The following is a 20370-nucleotide window of genomic DNA, read 5'->3' on the forward strand; positions in this document are numbered from 1 at the left end:
TACATTTTAAGCGGTACAAAATGCGATACTTTCAATTAAACCACAACATATTTGCTAACAATCGGGAATCGCGGGTGGCTAGCTACGCAGATTGATTTGATTAGACTACAGATACAAAGCTGGTTATGCAGAGGCTTATCACAAAAGAAAATTGAATATTATGTACAGGCGGGTTTGGGTTTTAAATCTCTAACGGATTACAATTTGATCGTTGGATCTGACGGCTATATCCGCTAATCAATTAAAACATCCAGTTGTCGAATTTCCCGCGACGAGTTTGCTTGCTGTTGTGGAAAAGAGATTTTATCAAAAGGGTTAGTTTATTATCCGGGCTTAGATATGTGGATTCTCTACTTCGCTAACTATCTATATCAGTCATTTCGAAAAAATAATAGCAGAATCACATCGAAATAAGAAAATGAAAAACATTCAGAAAACATTGAAGTATTTATTTGCATTATTTATTGGTATTGCTTAAGTTTTAGGCATCATCATCGACTCCATCGAACTTTGTATGTTTCTCGCTCGTTAAGTATATAGTTTATAGTACAGTTTACTCATAACTTTAATACATCTTTAAAAAATAATCATAAATCGAATAAACAAAACAAATCGCAATCGAAAGCAGCTAAAAGAAATCACACCCTTTTGCTCTTCGGAATGTACGAGTGTATAAAAAATACTTATCGAAATTATCAGATATACAGGGGAATACAAAGTATTGTGGCGAAAAACGAAACGGTTTTGGCATGCAAAAACGATTGATCGCTAGTGGTTTTGGATAGATCATTCTGGTATATAAGTACAGAACACAGAGTACAGATATTTGGGATTGTCTTGGGTTCGGTCTCTACTCTACTACGTTCTACGTTTTTAGGCCTGGGTATATTGTAGAGTTCAGCACACGCTAAAAATCAAGGATTCAAAAGCTAGCTAAAAGGCGATTTAACTAGGCTCAAACTTGCGTCACGCACTGCGCGTATTTGTCCAGTTCGCTCCTCAAAATCTTGACGCGTTCAGCTTCCGATTTCAGAGCATTTACCAGCTCCTCAATGGTTCGCTGTTGGTTCAGCACCAGCCCCTCCAGCTTATCCACCCGTTGCTCCAGCTGGGTTACCCTTGAGGAACCGGTGTCCTGATGGTTATTCAGCTGATTGGAGGGCTTCTCCTCCTGGGACTGCGAACTGCTGGCATTGGAGCTCTTTACCAGAGGAGAAACACTTCGTTGATTTCGTATAGCTAGACTATTTGGCCTTGTGGCTCTCGTCTCCTCATCGCTGCTGGCGGTCTGTACTTTGGCAGCCGACAAGCTGCGGGACATGATGGCATCGTTGGTGGTGGTGTGGGAGCTGCTGGTGATCACCGAGCTGCTGGTCGTTGAGTTCTCCACAAACATGGAGGAAGTCACCGCTGAAGATTGCACTTTCGTTGTGGTACTGCTGCTATTACTGCTGACAGCTTGCTCGGCTGCAAAGAGTTTGGAGGTCCTTTCGGCCACCGAAGCGCCTCGGGGCTCCACACTGGGCGAGGTCTTTTTCCTGGTGACCTGCGAGGCCTTGAGTTCCTCCATCCAGGGCGCCTTTTTCTTCTCCCACTCACGTGGTTTCGGTTTGGCCAACTGTGGTTCTTCGCCGGTGGAATTGTCATCAGAAGTCTTTCCGCCAGCACCGCCATCTTCACTCAGCTCACTGGCACTTCCGGCTCCCCCGGATCCTGACATTCCACTGCCGTTTACATATACAGAATTGTTATTGCTTTCGCCCAGCACATTGATAGCCGCCGATGGAGGGCGTCTCTTTGGCGCCTTGACCCTTCCTTGCCGCATATCCGTTAGTATGGAAGACCTCTCCACGCGATCGAAGTCAGTATCCTCCACTGCAATGGTGGCAGCTCTCCGCATCACCACATTGCCTGCTGCCCCGGATTCAGACAGTTGATTAGCACCTGAGAGCATCTTGCTGGCCGCAAGACCATCCGCCAAATCATGGGACACGGCAGTGGTGAGCTTTCCCTCCGGATTCTTTTTCTTGCCGCCCAAAAGGTTACCTGCGATAAATTATAAAAGATTAGATCGTAAACTCTGCCACCTCCGCTGCAACTGTACAGTACTCACCAGCCACAGGAACTCCGCCTGTGGGAGTTTTCTTGAGCGGCACACTGGGCTTCTTGCTGAGCACCGGCGGTGGTGGCGATTTGACCTTCTCATCCAGCATGTTCTCCATGGACTTGCTCACTGATGATGATGTTAGCCCAGTGGCTATTGTGGGGGCTGAGGAAGTGGTGGCACTGGAGGTGCTGCTCCTCTGCTGTCCAATGGCCACTGATGCACCCACTCCGGGTGGCTTGGTCAGGTCCAGGTTCTTGTTCTCCAGGGATTTCCTTTGGGCAGCCACATTGCCGGTGGCCAAGCCCGTTTCACTCAGAATATCGTTCAGGGAGTCACGGGATCCAAAGCTCTCCTTGCGACCCGCCGAAGAGGAAGCTGTGGTGGTGCTGCTGGTGGTGCTGTTGCTGCTGCTGCCAGTCTTCTTGATGTACACCTTCGATGTGGTGGAGGAACTGCCTCCGATCTGCTCCTTCTGCTGCTGCGTGGTCACCGAGGTGGTGCTGGAATTGCTAGAGTTCGTTGTGGTCATGTGGCTGGTGGTGCTGGCGGTATTGCTGATCTTCCTCTGATTCTGCGCAATCTGTGTGGCACTCGGTGGCTCGTTGATCGGTGCAACTGGAAAATGGGTAAACAGGGTTGAAGATTAGATACATTGGACACATTAGCACCTACAAAATGACATGCAAACATTCAGCTTTGTTTACCAACAGTAGAAATCGATTAAAATGCTCAGCGGGCAATAGTTTTCGTATTTGCTTTCGAGGATTTAGGTAAATTTATTTCATTTTGATATAATTTTTTTAAATTCTAATAAACATAATTATTTTTGTATCTTTTATCCGATATCCACTGCCATTCAGTATTCAGTATTCGGATGAGGTGGTCCATGACTAACCATCCCGCTTCAGAACAGCTGAGCACAGAAACAACTTGAAACTGGTTTCTGGCAACTTATTGCCAAATGTCAATAAAACTAATGTGGAAACGCTCAGGGAAATACTCGAAAGCCGAACCATAACTCAAGTATGAAGCTGAATCAGAGGCGTAGGAGAGGATCAAAGCGGGCCAAATAGCAAACGACAACTGACGGGCATAAATAAACGCCAATAAATGGCGGTGATGACAAAAGTTAAATCAAACCAAGCCAAACCGAAGCAAAACTGAAAGGCAACCAAAACGATTGAGTAACAACATAAAATGTGTAAAGGTCAGACCCAAAGAAATGGCAATAGCCAACCGGAAAGAGCAATCTAAAGATCAGGCAACGAACTGGAAATGCTCTTCGAAAAATAAACGAACTTTAACCAAAGGAAACTGATAACTACTAGGTGATTTGATGCATATTTGCTTAAATATATAGTAGATTATTTCAGCAGCTTATAAAGAAATGTTAACAGTAAACAGGAATAACCAACTCATGCCAAATAATATGTAGTGTCTGCAGACTTGTTGAATATAATGTTAAAGAAATAATTAGTATTTTTAGTACTCAATCTTTACAATCGAAGTATTTTATTTAACACATAAATAAACATTTTTAACGGTTCCTTGTCGAATTCAAGATTCACTGAAGCAATCATCTCTAATTATAATCTCACTGTTCAGCTGATGTCATATCTACACATCAGATTCTCAATGTTTATTAGCGTTTTTTACAAAATTCAAGCTCAAGTGTGCCCAAATTTAGACACAGCCCATCAATCTTTCGATTCCCACGGACAAACCAATGTACCCAAAATCCAAAGAGGTGTTATGGTAACCGACCAAAGAATTGGCTTTGTCATGCTCGAATTTCTAAATAAAGTTGAGCGAAAAGAAAAGCACTCGGCCCAACGACTTTCACTGCTTTTAATGACAAAAACGGAGCGAAATAAAATTTGCAATAAAAAAAAGCAGCGCGAATTTGATATTTTCTAGCATTGAGTAATTGAGCGTTGGCTGATTGTCATTATGATGACGGCAGCTGTGCGGTTTTTGCTTATTATTTATTTGGGGTTTGTAGCCAAAGGCAGTATATACGCACGCATTAGCGCACGCACACCTTAACACTGGCAAATCGAAAGACTTAAGCAACGAACGCGACTTAATGATGACTTTGAATCCGAGACACGCAGCAAATTATAATCATTAATTTACACCTGACTGACACACAAACCATAATTAGAAAAGCGCGCGCCCAAACAGTTTTTCCCCTTTCTCAAATCGATCCGCAGAAAACTTCTTTGCCATGTGGCAGAAAAACATGACGAATACAATTGCACACCAACTGGCTAAAATAAGCAATGAAGAAAGCCGCAAGAACGGTAACTGTAGCACACGCACCGCAGTGAGCCAGGAAAAATTATTACTTCGTGCCGCGAATGATTTTGCCGCGACGACGAAAATATTTCAATAACGTAAATGGTCAAGAAATCACAGCGTACTGACTTGGCCCGAAAGGTAAACAAAAACGCTGGCAAAGGTACAAAAATGTTGAGAGCGGTGTGATTTTTGTCTGTTGATTTGCCTTGCTCTCGCCTCTCTGGCAACTTTGTTGATAAACTAAAACAAAGGGGCTGGGCCCCCAAAAGGCGGGCATCCCAGATAAACGCGACTAATGAAGATGATCATGATGAACTGCAAAGAGACTTTCAGCTAAGAGAGCGCAGCATAAAAGAGCTGCCAGCCGCTAAGAGACACGTTAAGTCGAAAAAACGTAGCACAAAAACCAGTTACGGCCAACTGTTGTTTATTTTAATGATGTTGCCGCTTGCACGCTCAAGTGTCGAAGGTGGTTGGTTTGGAAAAAAGAAATGAAGACAGAAAAGCAAAAACTGCGACGTTGACAAAAGCAAAAATTAAATGCCAAGCATAAATTGGCTAAGCTCAAAGCCAACAGCTTGGAATTCCGCCGCCGACCGCAAAGTATGCTGCAAAATAATTTGTATTAATTAAGTGTAATATTTCAACTTTTCCCAAACAACAAATCGCAAAGTGTTCGGGCAATGCGGGAAACCTCTTTTTTCGCGCAAACAAAACAAACAAGTTTTTCGCCCAAGTCGAGTCGCCCATGCAAATGACAAAACAAACACTCTTCGGCATTCAGCAAAACAAACATGCACCGCAAATTGAACAGAAAACCGATCGAAAACAAAGCGCTTTGATTTGCTTTGGACTGCTTCCAGCCCCCCTGCCACGCCCATCTCCGCGGTGCAGCCCCCTCTTTTCTACGCCTTTGGCATCTCGAGTGCCACAGAAAGCGAAATAAATAAACCAAGGCAGCGGAAGATGAGAGAAGCAGCCAAAATAATGAATATTATATAGTAGTGAATATGCGATGGACTTTCCAAATCGATCGAATGCAACGCGTATGTTGCACGAAATTTAAAAGAAGTTCTTAAAATGAAATGTTAAAGATGAAATATACAACTGAATATCTTAATCAAATATGAATAATTGTGTATAATCACATAGAGCTACTTATATATTTACATTAAACATCTAAGCTCTATTATCTGCTCTCAAATTGTAACTACAACTTTTAATTGTATGCTTTAATTGGGTATAATATTGCATCTAAATAATATAAATGTATCGCAAATATACAAATGTAAATTTGTTACTTCAAATATCCTCCTATCAACATACCCTCACTGAATCAGTGAAATAGAGTACACAACTAAGCAAAGTATAAATCATAGAAATTATGAGCAGAAAAGGAAGAGGGGCGTTCGAAGCCGCACAATTTTCCATTTCATATAAGAAACGCCTCAAGGAGGCAGCAAACCAAGCCGGCAGAGAAAGGAAAATGAAAAGTGGCCGAAAAAAAGTAAGGAAAAACAAGAAAAGACAAGAGCCCGGAGGAAAATCGAGGAGGAGCGGGGAGCGAGGAGGTGTTCACTCTGCCGCTGCCTACTGGAAAAACTCGTTTACATACAAATCGTGGTGATAAAGCTGGCCATACGCGCGCCCAAGAACTCGAAAGAGCCGCCTCGCTGCGTCCGCCGTGGAGTACGGACTCCATCTATAATTCCGGACCCGGATCCGGCTCCCATTCCCGTTCCGCCCCTGGTTCGGGTACGTGGGCGTGGCAACGGTTGAGCTGCTGTTGCTTGTGCACCGCATTTCGTGTGTTTTGTGTTTACAGTGTTGCAGTTTCATTTATTAAAGACCCAAAAGTCGTAGTAGAATCGTGGTAGAAAGATAAATACGAGTAGAATTAAAAGGGGAGTAGAGAAAGAGAAAAGTGTTGAGGAAAAATTACAGAGAGAAAGACCAACGAGTTGGAGTCATAATATACAATATATGTGAGTGGATACATAAAACAAGAGATAGAGGTACAAGTAGATAGGAGAAAACGTAAACAAAATTTCCCATAACCGAGTCATAAAAACTGGGAAAAACGAACTGGAAGATGTGGTTAACCGAAACATTTTGAATGCTTTAATTGAATGGTGCGTGGTGCTTGAGGTGTGTGTAATGAATATGATGTTTCCGATGTGCCAGCGACTCAATTGGGAAAACTAGCCATAATATTTATCTAAACTTTATTCCATTAGCTGCTGTATCTTGATGTCCATGTAGTAAGAATTTGCGCATGTTAGCAAGACTACATCTATAAGTAAACTTGGGCTAGAGAAGTACAAACCACCACTGCAATACAAAGCCTTCCTATATGTAAATATCTACAAAGAAAGTAGTTTTACGGACTTTAATAATCTCTGTGTCCCAAGAGACACATAATACATACATAAAAAGCATTGCTAATCGTTTACGATTAAAGAAAACTTGTTAAAAACCTTTGAAATCAACCATTAGCCAACCAATTTACGGCGCGCCTATCTAAAGCTTCGTACCCAAATCCTTCGTAAAATATAATGCCATTACGCATCGGTAATAAAGTTTATCTGATTCATATGCGCCCGAGGCAATTAAGTCATCTACAAATTTTGCACAGACGATGAAAACCGACGATCCGAAAGATATGCAGCGAGTGAAGAGGAGGGGAGGGGGGAGGGAGTGGCTGGTGTCTTTTCGTTTAATTAATTCAATTACCAAACAAACAACAAACGTTTATTGACTTTGATCCCCGCTACGTCACGACAACAATTTCGATGTCTAACGACTTGCGCTTTACAGCCAATGCGTTGGGAAATTGCCTCCAATTAAGAGGGGGAAAATGCATTGATGAGAGGTGGAGACTCTTGATGACAACAAACTTGACAGACCGAAATCAAAAATGCGATGTGATTGAGAGAGAAAATCGGTGAACCGGGTGAAAATCCTTGGTGAAAACTCACCTTCCGAGGGTGCCAGCATTTTGACAAAGTTGTCGGGAAAAACGCCCACTTTGCCGCGGATTTCTCCTTTCCACCAGCCTTTATCGGGCAGTTCCGTGCTGATAACTGCGATTATGTCGTCCACCTTCAGCTCCAGTTCATCGTCGTTCTGCGGGGCGTAGGGGAACTCCACCCGGCAGAACTCCCGCTGCGGCTTGGGTGGCAGCATGGGCACTGCCGCTGCTGCTCCACCTGCTTGTCCCGATCCCGAAACTATGGCCGCCGGTTCCGCTGGAGCAGAGGTGGCTGCTGCTGCTACAGTTACCCTGCTCTTCGTCGCCTGCTTTGTTGTGGAGGTGGTGCTGGTGGACGCAGGAGGCACTGCTCCGCCGGATGGTACTGTGGATGTGGCTGCCACATTGGCCACACTGGCCACACTGGCCACATTGGCCGCCTTGGAAGTCAGCGACGATGTGGTCACGGTGGCGCCAATTGTCGGTGGCCGTTTGGAGGCCAAAACGGGAGACGGCTCGATATGTTGCACAAAGTTCGATGGGAAGACGCCGACTTTGCTGCGCAGACGACCGCGCCACCAGCCTTCCTCGACCTAAATGAGAAAACAGAGTGAAGTGGAATTGAGTGAAATGAACAGACTGAAACCAAATGTAGTGCACTGCGCGAAAACACCGAACGTTCTTTCAAGTTATTAATCATGTGCGGTTATTATTTGTATAAAGTAAGCTTAAAACAAATTATAACATCAAGCAATCAAGATCTTTTGAAACACAGCTTTCATAACATTTGCACATCGCAATAAATATGCTGCCTAATAAGTAGGGTGGTTTTTTCGCTCAGTGCAGAACGAATTTCAATTTCTATTGGCCCAATAGGTTAAATGGGGGTAGCAAGCCCCCCCCATCAACCCCTCCGACCCAGCGTGTACGCACCTCCCCTAGGAATTCAATGACATCACCCACGGCCAACGTCAGTTCGTCGTCGTTGACTTGTGTGTAGCTATAGATGACTTTGCAGCGGCGATTCGATGTCGCGGATTTGTCCCTGAATTGGGAGAAGCGAAACAGCATGTGAAATCAGATATTGCGTCATTTGCCAGTGGTCTAAGTGGACGAACCTCAGCTGCACAGCTACTGCTGCCTCCTCGATGTGGTCGCCACTGCCAGTGGTTCCGTTGCCATTGCTGCTCACTCCGGACTCCAGCACCCGCACAAAGTTGTCCGGAAACATTCCCGTGACGCCGGAGGACTTCAGGGTGCCCTGCCACCAGCCGCCGCTCATCTGCTTGATCCGATGGATGATGGCACCTTTCTGGAGATCGAGCTCGTCCGGCTCCTTGGCCGCATATTCGTATTCGACTATTGCACAGACTGGAAGTAAAGAGAAGTTTAAATTAAATGGTTGCTAGTTACGGCATATTAATACACAATAACAATAAGGTTAAAACCAAGCATTGCTAGTATATTGTGGCCTAGCCATTTTAAATAGATATCAGGACTCAGTTACCCAATTATGGCATAAAACGCTGACATGTTTGTGCGGATATTTACAATAGTATCGGGTTGCGCAACTTTTAACCTACTCCAATGCCCATCCATACACACAAATATACTCAACCCCCTTCTGAAACGTGACATTTGTCTTTTGCTTTTCCCGTTTTCGACTAGTGATGCCGCTGAAAAAGTAAAAGTTACATGACACTCCATCTACGGAACGGGAATAACAATTTCTGTCGTGGGCGATGACAAATCACGGATCGTGCTTTGGGACTCCATCCACATCTACATCCATATCCACATTCTTCTCCACATCCACCCAGCAATCAAACAATCGGTCTTATATGGGTCACTAAGTACTTGGAACTGCGGCATTTCCCGGTCCATGATTATCTTCAGACGCAACAGAAATCATGAGTAATCTTAAGACCAGAGAAAAGCATGTATGTTAAATCAATTTAGGTACTCAGTGTCTGGCAGTAATAAGAATTAGCACCGCAGATGAAACTTCCGTTTACTTCGGAGATAATCCAGTGCTACATCTCTATAAAATCTTCAAGCACCATCAATACTTTCAATTTCCATCAAACTAACCCTAATAGAAAACTTAATCATCAGCAAACCAAACAGAACGCAATTTGTCATGACGCATGTCGAAAACAATGAGACCATGACTGACTGACACTTTATTAGAAACCAGTCTTATAAACTATATTTATCACGAGCCGCAGAAGGCGACAGCTTGAAAATGTAAATTAAAAACTTAAATAGCCGCTATGCTGAACTTATTTGGCTGCAACTACTCATTTTAAAGACCTCACTATTTCACTCATTAATATAATTATGATTATAGGGTAATTAATTTCTTAACTAGAATTTTATATTGTATTTTAAATTTTTTTTATGGATAAATATTTTAAAATAAATATTATAACATTTCAAGCACTTGTATGAATAACATTTGCCCGGTTATTTGTTCAAGAGGGATGCCAATGTGATCTTACAAGTAATAACACATACACATACACTACACATACATGTAGAGAGATTACTTGAAATATTTCGTGACTCTAAATTAGAAGACATGCCTTACAGTCTTCACTAGAACTAGTTGGGAATTATAGGGCTACAAGAAAATATGTTTCCTAAACAAATATTAAAAGCGGCAATAACTATGAGTTCCAACAGTAAGTTAAACATTCTTCAGGCTTTATTGAAGACAATTTTTACTACTCACTTTAAAGACCTCACTATTTCACTCACTAATATAATTTCTTCATAAAAAATCTTTAAAATACAATATAAAGTTCTTGTTAAGAAATTGATTACCCTACAATGAAAGGGATATATAATTTTATGTTTATTCGTATACAAAGTGCTACTAAATTAATCTAGACCTGTAAGTAATTAAATAATAATCTATTATTTTGTCATAATTATATTAATGAGTGAAATAGTGAGGTATTTAAAGTGAGTAGTAAATGTTGTGGAGGTTGCTGCCCCCGCACGATTGACTCAGTTTTTATATATTTCTTGTTTTTCTCGAGTGTTTGGAGGCCGTGTCCAATTTTTGATGGGCTGTGTGAGTAATGGAAATACCCTGATGGAAAGCGAAAGACTCAGCTATGTCAATAGCTTGGTGTATTGAACGGTAAGAGTACCGAAGCCTCTTCAGGCAACTTAAATACATTGGAAACACTTATTGGCTTAAGAGAGGAAAGAAGAAATCGAAGGGGGCCACAAATAAACAAACATGATAATAAATTCCCGTGCTACGTGATGTCGTTTAGATCGACACTTTATATATGGGTCAGTTCATAGAGAGGAATTCGCCGTCTAATTCCAACCAACTCATCAGAACTCATCGATGAGTAATGTGCGAAGGAAAACTGAAAATTGTCATTGGTTGGCCAACGTTTAATGGGCGTGAAACCAGCAATTGGAGTTGATCGCTTGATGGCATTAAAGCGTCTCAAAGTGCTTTCCATTTTCCGCTCGTTTCAAATCAGCTCTTAACATTTCTTTTACTGACAGTCGTTTTGGGGGGATTTTGGGGGGGCTGGGATGGGGCCACCACCATTGAAGTGGCTGCCAATCGTTATCCAAAGCAGTTTCGTCAACAGCGCATAGTAATAATTTCACTCCAGTTAAAGTCGCAGAGCCCGTCTGAGATCGAGATCCGGTGATGAAGTGGCAAAAGTGCTGCAGCCACGCACCGCAATGGCAACAAATGGACAGACAGTCGGACGGAACCATCAAAGACTTTGGGGAAAAGCTTGAAAAGCAAAAGACAACTGGGGATGGCACTCATATTCTGATGCAATCCCAGGTAAGCACTACATTTAAGTGTGCCCAATTCGTGTACATGTAAAAACAAAGTTAACATGTTGAAGAAGTAAATTAAATCTCCACGGGAAGTTGTATGTATACCAGTCTTAAAACGGTTAAATCAAAACTATTGCGCGTATTTATAGAATTTGAAATATATTACAAATAATAAATGACAAATTGTATTTATTAGTCAGTTGAATACTTTATGCACCGACCCATCGTGTCACGATTGCATCGCCACCAAGAGCCAATTTGTATCTAGGCGTTTGACAGCCGACTAGCGCGTTTGAGTCTCGGTAACTGAGTATCTGAATGGCCAAGTATCTGAGTATCGCGGATACTGTGCCTCAGCCACACTGTTTAACCTACGCGACTGTAAAAGGCAAACAAAGCGACAGCCAAATGAACCTTTAATGCGGTTTTTGTTTTTCAAACTTTTTCATCTTCCTCTCTGGCGATTTGCTGCCGCTTTCCTCTTTGTTTTCGCTCATATGTTGTGTACGCTTGAATAACAATAATAAGCGACCGCAAAGCGCGCTGAATGAGTGAAAAGAATGGAGGAGAGTGTTGAAAGAGGGCCTAGAATGGGCGGTATGCAGCTGCGAAATGAGCCGCGTCTGGAAAAGCTACACGGTGAAGAAAAAAAATTAAAAGTGTTATACAACTTATGATTGTAAAAAGTATTCATAAGCCCCGTAACTGGATGGGGTACCTAGGATGTCCTTAGGGACCCTTGTCCTGGACCCAAATACGAGGAGCTTATGCCGGTACTCCAACTAGGCAAAACTGAGATGCGAGCTTGTCGAGCACCTATTCGCATTAAGGAAGTATCCAATTGGGCAAAGGTTCAAATATATATAATATTAATCCAATTTTGTGCAGTGTAACAAAAATGGTGAAAATCGGGCGCCAAGTGGTGGAAAGCGAGGAAACGCGCAGCATAGTCGTGAGAAAAGCCTGCTGAAAGAGCCGAGAGTCGAATGGGAAAACCAAATGTGTAAATGTGTCAAAAGCGGAGAAAATCGCATGACAGCCACAGCCGCCATCTGTCGCCGCCAGAGGGCGTGCTGGTCGTCATGGACTTGTGGGTGTATTCATTTGTTGGAACTTGCAACTTGGACGTATCTGCGATCATTACGATATCGGGTTTTGTTGTGAAGTCAGCTTCCCCCAATGTCAAACAGCACATCACGTTGGCCATAAAGATATGCAAATCGGTTACTGGATAGTTAAAAATATGGCGCGAAAACAGCTGAAGGTACGAGGAGTTATTAAACAGTGGAATAACGACTTTATTATACCCTACCACATGATAATTCGTATACAATCTGGTATACCCACACACTTTTCATTGAAATAAAAATAAAGTCATGCTCTCATGTCATGCACTACAGCTTCTCCGCTGCCCCTCATCTGCATTCTCCCCCTACATGCATAAAGTTCAACTGATGCATTCACGAGATTACCGAAACGGGTGAGCTCCACATATAATATGTAAAATATAACCTGCAACCGGTTCAGATGAGCAGCTGCACTCATCTGTTGGCGGCCAGAGGTGCGGCAAGAGTCCCCAAAGTTCCGTTCAAAACAAACACCTTCACCAACACCTCCCCCACCAGCTGACACCACCCCCTCTGGCCCACCCTCGTTGAGGTGAGCAAACAAGAACATGCTAATTGGTTTAACTATCGCTTTTGGCTGCCTTTGAATTTCGGTTTTGCTTGGCTTGTCTTTGGCACAGAGAGAAATGGCTCCAAATTACAATAATATTATGCATTTTGACATTTTAACTTTTTACTACCTAACTACCATCCACCAAGAATCTTAAAATATACATATTGATATGATATAATATCTGAAATAACATTTTTTCCCAGTGCATTCATTTCGAAGGTGCGATGTGGATGGCGGGGGAGATGCCATGAACCGTAAACGGTAAATTGCCTTTGCGTGAGTTCGACTTTTAAATATGCAAGTCCCCGGGTTTCAGCGCTCTTAAGAGGGGAGAAGCCAAAAAAGGGGTTATCCACATGCATAAGTGAGTGCTGCGTTGGTTCAGTTGAGCGCAGATATAGTGAGTTAATGGAGCTGACCTGTCTGACTGCCTGTTTTCAATGGGGGCGGGCTTCGCACTGCAAACTGGCATGACCCGGTTAAAAGTTGTATTCCTCTTATTTGGGCCAACGAGGGGGGTCTAAGTGCTACAGGGCAGGCACAGGGGGCCGGTATATTGATTGGGAAGTATTGAATCAGCATGGCACAGGAAATATCCAATAATTTTATACAATTCGATATATATGTGGGTAACATGAACTCTATTTGCAGCAATAAATAGCTAAGATAAACGAATTTTGCCCCCAAGATCCCATAAAAAACCTCGGCGAATTCTCTGAAATTCTCTGAATCATTCGAAGCGTGCATGACTGAGCATAAGGCAATGCTCTTCTGAGCAGCAGCTGCCAATTTGTAAAGGTCTCAGGCCATTTGCCCACCCTTATTATAATTACTTTTATGCAGCTCAGAACTTAGCTTCAAAATCAATTCCACAGCACACGAAAAAACAACAAAAATGCCTGTCCCCAGGAGCCAAAAGTCGATTTTTCTTTGCCCTCCGCTTTAGTCGTCCTCAAAACAAACACACTCGTCCTTGATGAGCCCGGCCCACCCAGGTGACCTTGACTTATGAGCTTTGCTAGCCCTGAAACGCTGAAGTGAACGCAATTGCCCAAGTTCAAGGCCGCACATTGCGTGTGAAAAACTAAGGCAGCAAACTATTTCGTTTGTCGCCTAATGAGCTGCATTTCAATTGGTTTTAATTGGGCAATGCACACAGAAAGAGATCCATGTTGTGTGGTAATTATGACCCCCAAATGCAGCAAACTCTCCATAAACATTTAATGAATCACTGCTATCGGAGCGCCAAAAAACCAGTGGAAAACTGCAGAGCGATAAACAAAGAGTCGCATTAACATTCGGGTTCGATTAAGTCATGGCCGAAGGTGACCTCATTGGAAAAATGTAAAGATTGTGTCACAAAAGTTGAAATCCCAGCCAAAAAATACATCGAAAGAACACAATCGTAAAAGCCGAAACTTCTTGTTTGGAAAACTTCACACAAAGTAGTAACCTGCTTTAAAGCTACACCTCTTTATTACGTCCACTTCAAAATAATACGAAAGTTCTTCCGAATATTTCGGTCCTCATAATTATTTACGAAATTCTCTTCAAGTGTAAGCCCCCTTTACACTTGACCATCATTTGAATGCATTTCCATTTCAATTGAGCGCGGCAGGCGAAGGCAAACGAAGCATGGAAAAGCTGAACAAACGCAGGTTTCAATTGAAAAGTCGTGGGTCCCCCCTCCATTTTCCGGGTTGCCCCACCGCCCATGTGATTTGTGTGGCAACGTGTTGCAGCGATCGCTGCTTGATTCCGCGGAGTTTACGATGGAAAGTGTTTAGGAGCAGAGTAGCCATCCATCCACCTATCAGCAATTGCGGCTGATGAGTTGTGCATTAGCCAAATGAAAAGGGGAAAATGAAAAGAAATGAGCGGCTGGAGGTCAAGAGAGTCCAGCTGATTAAAGCGGCTTTTTCGAGGAGATCGAAAAGGAAACATCCGTGGATTTATGAGCTTCAAACGAAGCTAGATACTCGGAGTTCTTGGAAAGCCACTGCACTTGATCCACCCAAAGTGCCATTAGAAACGGGGCCTTGGAGTTCATTCGGGGTCTTATCAGTTCATTGATATGGAATGTTTTATAGTTTAAACATTGAGGGGACCCGCATATTTTCGCTCCAAGCATAAAGATAAACGGAAAGAGGCCCAGTGAAACTCAAGTTGATTTCCAGATCGGAGAACAGAGAATTCATAAACATGGCATACATTCTTTGATAGTCTCAATGAAATCCGTAGTCAGGGACGGAAGAAGCATATATTACGAATTGGGCAAGAGCAAGAGAACTCATATCTCTGGGTTTCTATTACTCCCTTCGCCCTTTGATAAGCGAGGGCAGCAAAAGTCTGAGGAATCGCGATAAGATAGGCGAAAAAAGCCAACTGAAACACAAGTTTGCCATTCGAATTCAAGTCTGAGTCACCGCAGTCACAATTGTCGAGTGCACACGACCAGCAAAATGTGAAAAAATAAAAACAAAAAAAGCCGCGAAAAGTATATTATTTGCATATCAATACAGCGGTTCTGTTCGCTTCGCCAGCGACGAACTGCCAAAGAAAAATAATTGAAAACAAAAATTAGCACTCTTGCCAGAGCATATCGTACCAAATTTATATTAAATGTGATTTATTTTATACATATATTGTGGTAGAACATCATAGTTGGACAAGAAACTTCAAATCAAATAGAATACTTCAGTGACTCAATGTTTAACTAGATAGAGTATTTGCAAATCGTCGAATCGCGATTCTCATGAGCAATTCTGCGAATCACGAGTGACTCATGAGCGATCCATCAGGAGCACAAAGGGATTAGTGGGCAGAGAAAGGGTTCTTTGCCAAGTGGCTGGTGGTAATGGGCCAGGTGAGGGCGTGGTCCTCATTTCCAGTCCCATTTCCATTCGCAGCCCACGCCAAAGTCAATTACAGAGTATAAAATGCGGGCGTGGCATGGGCAATTTATTAAATTGTCAGGAGAGATTTGCCGCGCGGAGTGCTGGAACCCCTTAGACATGATATAATATGAAATGATAAGATAACAGCCGAGCAAAATGTGGCAAATAGAAAATCGGATAAAATGTTTTCATTTCGCGAGCCATTTGTGTTGACCATTGATTGCCATTGTTGTCCGTTTTATGTTTTCTGATTTCTGTTTTCCGTGTTTTGAGTTGGCGTTACATAAACGTCGCTCGGAATCACTTAAGCCAGCGGAAGAAAGCAGCTTTGTTTGGGATGCAAATGTGGTAGTTGGGCGCACAGAGAGCTGGCCTTTCCATTGTTGTCCGTCCCATGGAAATTGTTCATCAAAAGAGATCAGAAATCAGGAATCAGAAATTATCAGTGAAACTGCTGCGGGTGCGGTGCATATTTTTTCATTTTTTTTTTTTCAGGGAGCGGTCTCTCAATCAGCTCCTCCATCTCGGGCCTCCACAAAGAATACACAACAAGGTTGAAACGCACATTAAGATTTATTAATATTGTGCGGACTGAGCTCCTCCATAGATCCCGGATTATCTGCCCATAGAACCCAGTGAACAGTAGCCAAAGGGTCAGCAAAGGGTCGGGAAACCCATGCACCAGTGGAAAACACCAGATAAGCTTGGAAAACACAAAAAGGAGGAAAAGCAAGCTAACTAGATTAAGATTTCGTTTCGCTGCGGGTTTCAAGGGTAAACAAATCAATTTGCAATTAACGAGTAGCTTGAGACCATCAGAAGTGATGCTAAATAAACTGGATTAACTGCAAAGAACAAGTAGCAGTTGAGAATTTAAAGCAAACCTTAGCTCTTTTATTGAAACGCTGGATGGCCAAAACACTCAATTAGCCTTCATTCAACGGCCTGTACGCCTGTACAAAAGAGTTAATTAGGTTAGGAACCGCCATATTTTCCCTGAATCGGAGAGAATAGGGAAATATCCACTAATTTGCATCGCAGAACATTTGTTCTCCAGCTCCCATTGTGAATTTTAAAAGTTTTCAGGGGGGAAAATGAAATTGATGGCAACATGAAGTCATCAAAACGCAGAAATTCTCATTCGAAATGCCTTTTCTTCGGCCAGCCTCCAAAACCGGTTCGCACACAAAGTGTTTTTATTTTTGTTTTAGCCTTTGCCACATTTGTTTGTTAGCCAACTTTTGGTTTATTGCTGTAAAAATCGTGGTCGCAGCGTGTTAACAACAACACCGTTAGTCGGCCAGGGGTATTTCCAGGGTATTAGATTCGAGTCGGGAGGAAGGGGAGGAACCAAGTGTCCTTGGGCCAAGATGACACACCCACCCCGATAAGCAACAAAAACAAGAAGCGTTTTTCGGGCGCACAATGTGGCGAATGTGGCGAGCAAAAGGGAGACGGCGAAAACAGGCGGGACCCACCCCGAAAAACTAGCAAAGGAAAACAACGAAATGGAAAAGCAACTGCAGTTTTGGGTAGTTGAACCCGGGATACCCTCTAAAGGTGTGAAGAGATGGGTCTGCGCTGTGAGGGGTTCCAAGAATCTGCGATAAAATCATCCATCTCCATGGCAGATACTAGGTTCTGATAAACTTTGTAAACAGGATATGAAATACACATACGGCTTTTGGCTTACAACTGATACTAGTAGTAGGTCTTGATATGGATCGCCTGTGCCACCGAATACCCTGCATTGCGGAGGGCATGCCAACTTACTGTTGTTTTCCATGATTTAAGCGATTCCTGGTGCCCAGCGTTTTCAGCAGGTTCAATGCACGACTGTTTTTTTTTTTTTTTTTTTTTTTGGTTGGTTTCGTATCTTGAAGACGAGTTTATGAATCACGCGCGTTAACCGCGAAAAACGGAAGGTAGGAGTTACCTAGAAATTGATGTACAAGAGTATTTCTGGACGTGTTTCTTACTTTTTTGTTTGTATTTTTTTATTTCGTATTTTGACCCTGTTCTGCTCGCAGTCAAATTTCAACAAAGAGCGCGTGGAAAAGAGACGGGTAGCGCGTGCGAGCGAGACGGGGCGGAACGCATTTAATTTCGCGTCACGTAGAAAATGCGGCACCGAATATTTAGCTTCTTTCTGTTGATTTATCGCAGTTCCCTCAGCCCCTCTGCTTCGTTGCACTTTTCACTGCCTCTGCGCGTTCGCTTCCTACGCTTCCTTCGCCTCCTTTTCGGCCGCCTACTTCTTCTTATTCGCTGGCACGCACTTGCACTTCGTTTCGCTTTCCACGCCCATTCGCATGCACTTTATTCACTCTGCTTTTCCGCTTTGCAGCCGCAACTGCCACCGCACTTCTCCACTTCACCACTTTCCGCCGCCTCTGCAATCGAATCAGTGCGCTTTTGCCACTAAACACCAAACTGCCAACAAACTTGGCAATCGCTGAACGAGCGAGCGAAACTCAAACACGCCAACGAACTCCCACAACACGCGCTAGAGTGTGGCCAGCGGCGGTTAGCGGCGCAATGCTGGGCGGCTTAGCAGGGACTGCAACCCATTGGGGGTATTCCACTGCGCGATATCTTTTAGCTGTTTTTTGAAAACATTTGCGTTTATTTGTAGCTGAATTTTTAGTATTTAAAAAACTATTTCATATATGTTTTGCTTGCTAAAGCTTCGTTTCTCTGCACATTTTAATAACTGAGTTTCTAATTTTATGGCAATATAAATATGAATATAAATTAAATAAAAACTGTTTGCTTTGCAGTTAATTCATTTTTATAGATTTATACTCCTGGAAATTCGTTAAATATATTTTTAATTAAATCGCTTTGCTGTGAATGTCATTGTAAGTCAGTTCAACTTATATTTGTATTATTTTTTCATGCTCGTTTATGCTATAGAAATATATATGCTTTTTCCATTCAGTTCAGTCAAATTATTTTTATTTATGTACGTTATTTATAAGAATAATTTATGAATAATGTTATTTTAATTTAGTTCCGGTTCTTCATTTTCCTATGCCATGTCATAGGCGTCCACCTATACTCCTGGAAAATCATGCAAAACTATTGAAATTGAACGTTTTGCTTTGCATATTATAATTGAATTCGGTTAATTTACTAAATGTACGTTTTCTTTGTTAAACCATTTAATTCTTAATTTAATTAAGACCCCTTGCCTTAAATGTTATTATAATTCAGTTCATCTTTATAAGTATTTTCATGCCATTGTAAGCTATCCATTTACTCCTTGAAACTCTTTTATGGCATATGTATATGTATAAAGAATATTACAATATTATAAATTAAATTAAAATCCTTTGCTTTGAATTTTATTTTCAGTTTAATTCAGCTCACCTTATTTATGTTATTGTTTTTATGTTCCTAGTTGTCCATTTACTTCTTGAAAATTGTTCAAAACGAATTAAATTTAAACGTTTTGCTTTGAACATTTTAATTCAATAATTTGAATGCTATTTCTAGTTTAATTCATCTTCATCTTCATTCATCAATTCAACATAAATATTATTATGATGCCTTCCTTGTCCATTTACGCCTCGAAAATCGTTCCTACCAAATGAAATGAGACCCTTGGTTGCATAACGTAGCTTTAATTCAGTTCCTGATGGCACGGATCGCTTAAAGCAATCCGAATGACAACGTGCTCACAAGTGTGTGTAGATTAGTAGGTCCACTCAATCGTAGGCCACCAGGAGACCCTTGGCTACCTCGAGGACCTTCTCCTTGCCGGCCAGTTCCTCTGCGACTCGGAGGGCGAACTCGTAGGAGGTGCCAGGACCGCGACTGGTGATCAGGTTGCCATCCTTGACCACCGTCTTGTCGTCCACGTAGCTGAGCGGAGGAGCACAAGGCATAGGATTGAGATAACAGAACTGCATAGATGCAACTCAGCGAACTACCTGTAGTTGTCCACCAGCTGGGGCTTCATGGCGGGATACGAGGTCAGGGATTTGCCGGCGGCGATGCCGTGCTTGGCCAGAACGGTGGGAGCGGCGCAAATGGCGGCGATGAGCCCGCCGCTGGACTCCTGGCGCCGCAGTATGTCCCCCACCACCGACGACTCCGCCATGGCATTGGAGCCACCCAGTCCGCCGGGCAGCACCACCGCATCGAACTGGTCCGCGGCCACCTGGGCCAGTGCGGTGTCCGGCAGGATCTGCACGTCCCTCGAGCACTTCACCAATTCGCCGCCATTCAAACCGGCCACAGTGACCTTGACCTATCATATACAATTATATGGTAAAGTATATAGTATAGTTATTGAACAGAGTGATTTAGCGGGAAAAGTGGGTACTCACGCCCGCTCGTCGCAGCACGTCGGCGGCTATGATGAACTCCATCTCCTCCGCTCCGGGAGCCAGAATCACCAGCGCGCTCTTCGACATCTTGGTAATATTGCAAAAATTCCTGCAGATTTGAGAAATTCCGAAGAAAACCATGCAGATGCGATAACTTATCGATAGCACTGTTTCGAACGCAGCTTTGAGCTCGTGCTATCGACTTTTTCAAATCTGAGCAGCAAACTACACAAACTAATTTTTGAATGATTTTTTGAA

General features: G+C 42.8%; 2 protein-coding genes across 5 annotated transcripts; both read right to left on the reverse strand.

The window, feature by feature from the left end:
* Positions 1–428: 428 nt before the first annotated feature.
* LOC6555131 (SH3 domain-containing kinase-binding protein 1) lies at positions 429–18315 on the reverse strand. Of its 4 annotated transcripts, XM_026977165.1 has the most exons (7): positions 17552–18315; positions 8498–8750; positions 8313–8424; positions 7387–7972; positions 6024–6197; positions 2114–2722; positions 429–2046 (listed from the first exon to the last, which is right to left on the reverse strand). In XM_026977165.1, exons 1-7 carry the CDS (start codon positions 17562–17564, stop codon positions 956–958), a joined length of 2838 nt encoding a protein of 945 aa, XP_026832966.1. In that variant the 5' UTR covers positions 17565–18315; the 3' UTR covers positions 429–955. The 4 variants fall into 4 exon arrangements, with proteins under 4 accessions (XP_026832966.1, XP_001981150.2, XP_026832962.1 ...); XM_001981114.3 differs by lacking the exon at positions 6024–6197; XM_026977161.1 differs by lacking the exons at positions 6024–6197; positions 7387–7972; positions 8313–8424; positions 8498–8750; positions 17552–18315 and adding an exon at positions 4456–4580.
* A 1032-nt stretch (positions 18316–19347) lies between these two features.
* On the reverse strand, positions 19348–20298 carry LOC6555140 (protein dj-1beta). Its single transcript, XM_001981115.3, has 3 exons — positions 20113–20298; positions 19714–20033; positions 19348–19645 (listed from the first exon to the last, which is right to left on the reverse strand). Exons 1-3 carry the CDS (start codon positions 20251–20253, stop codon positions 19489–19491), a joined length of 618 nt encoding a protein of 205 aa, XP_001981151.2. The 5' UTR covers positions 20254–20298; the 3' UTR covers positions 19348–19488.
* Between the last annotated feature and the right edge of the window lie 72 nt (positions 20299–20370).

This window comes from Drosophila erecta, unplaced genomic scaffold (assembly GCF_003286155.1).
Source record: "Drosophila erecta strain 14021-0224.00,06,07 unplaced genomic scaffold, DereRS2 tig00000000-arrow-pilon, whole genome shotgun sequence".
Lineage (NCBI taxonomy): Eukaryota > Metazoa > Arthropoda > Insecta > Diptera > Drosophilidae > Drosophila > Drosophila erecta.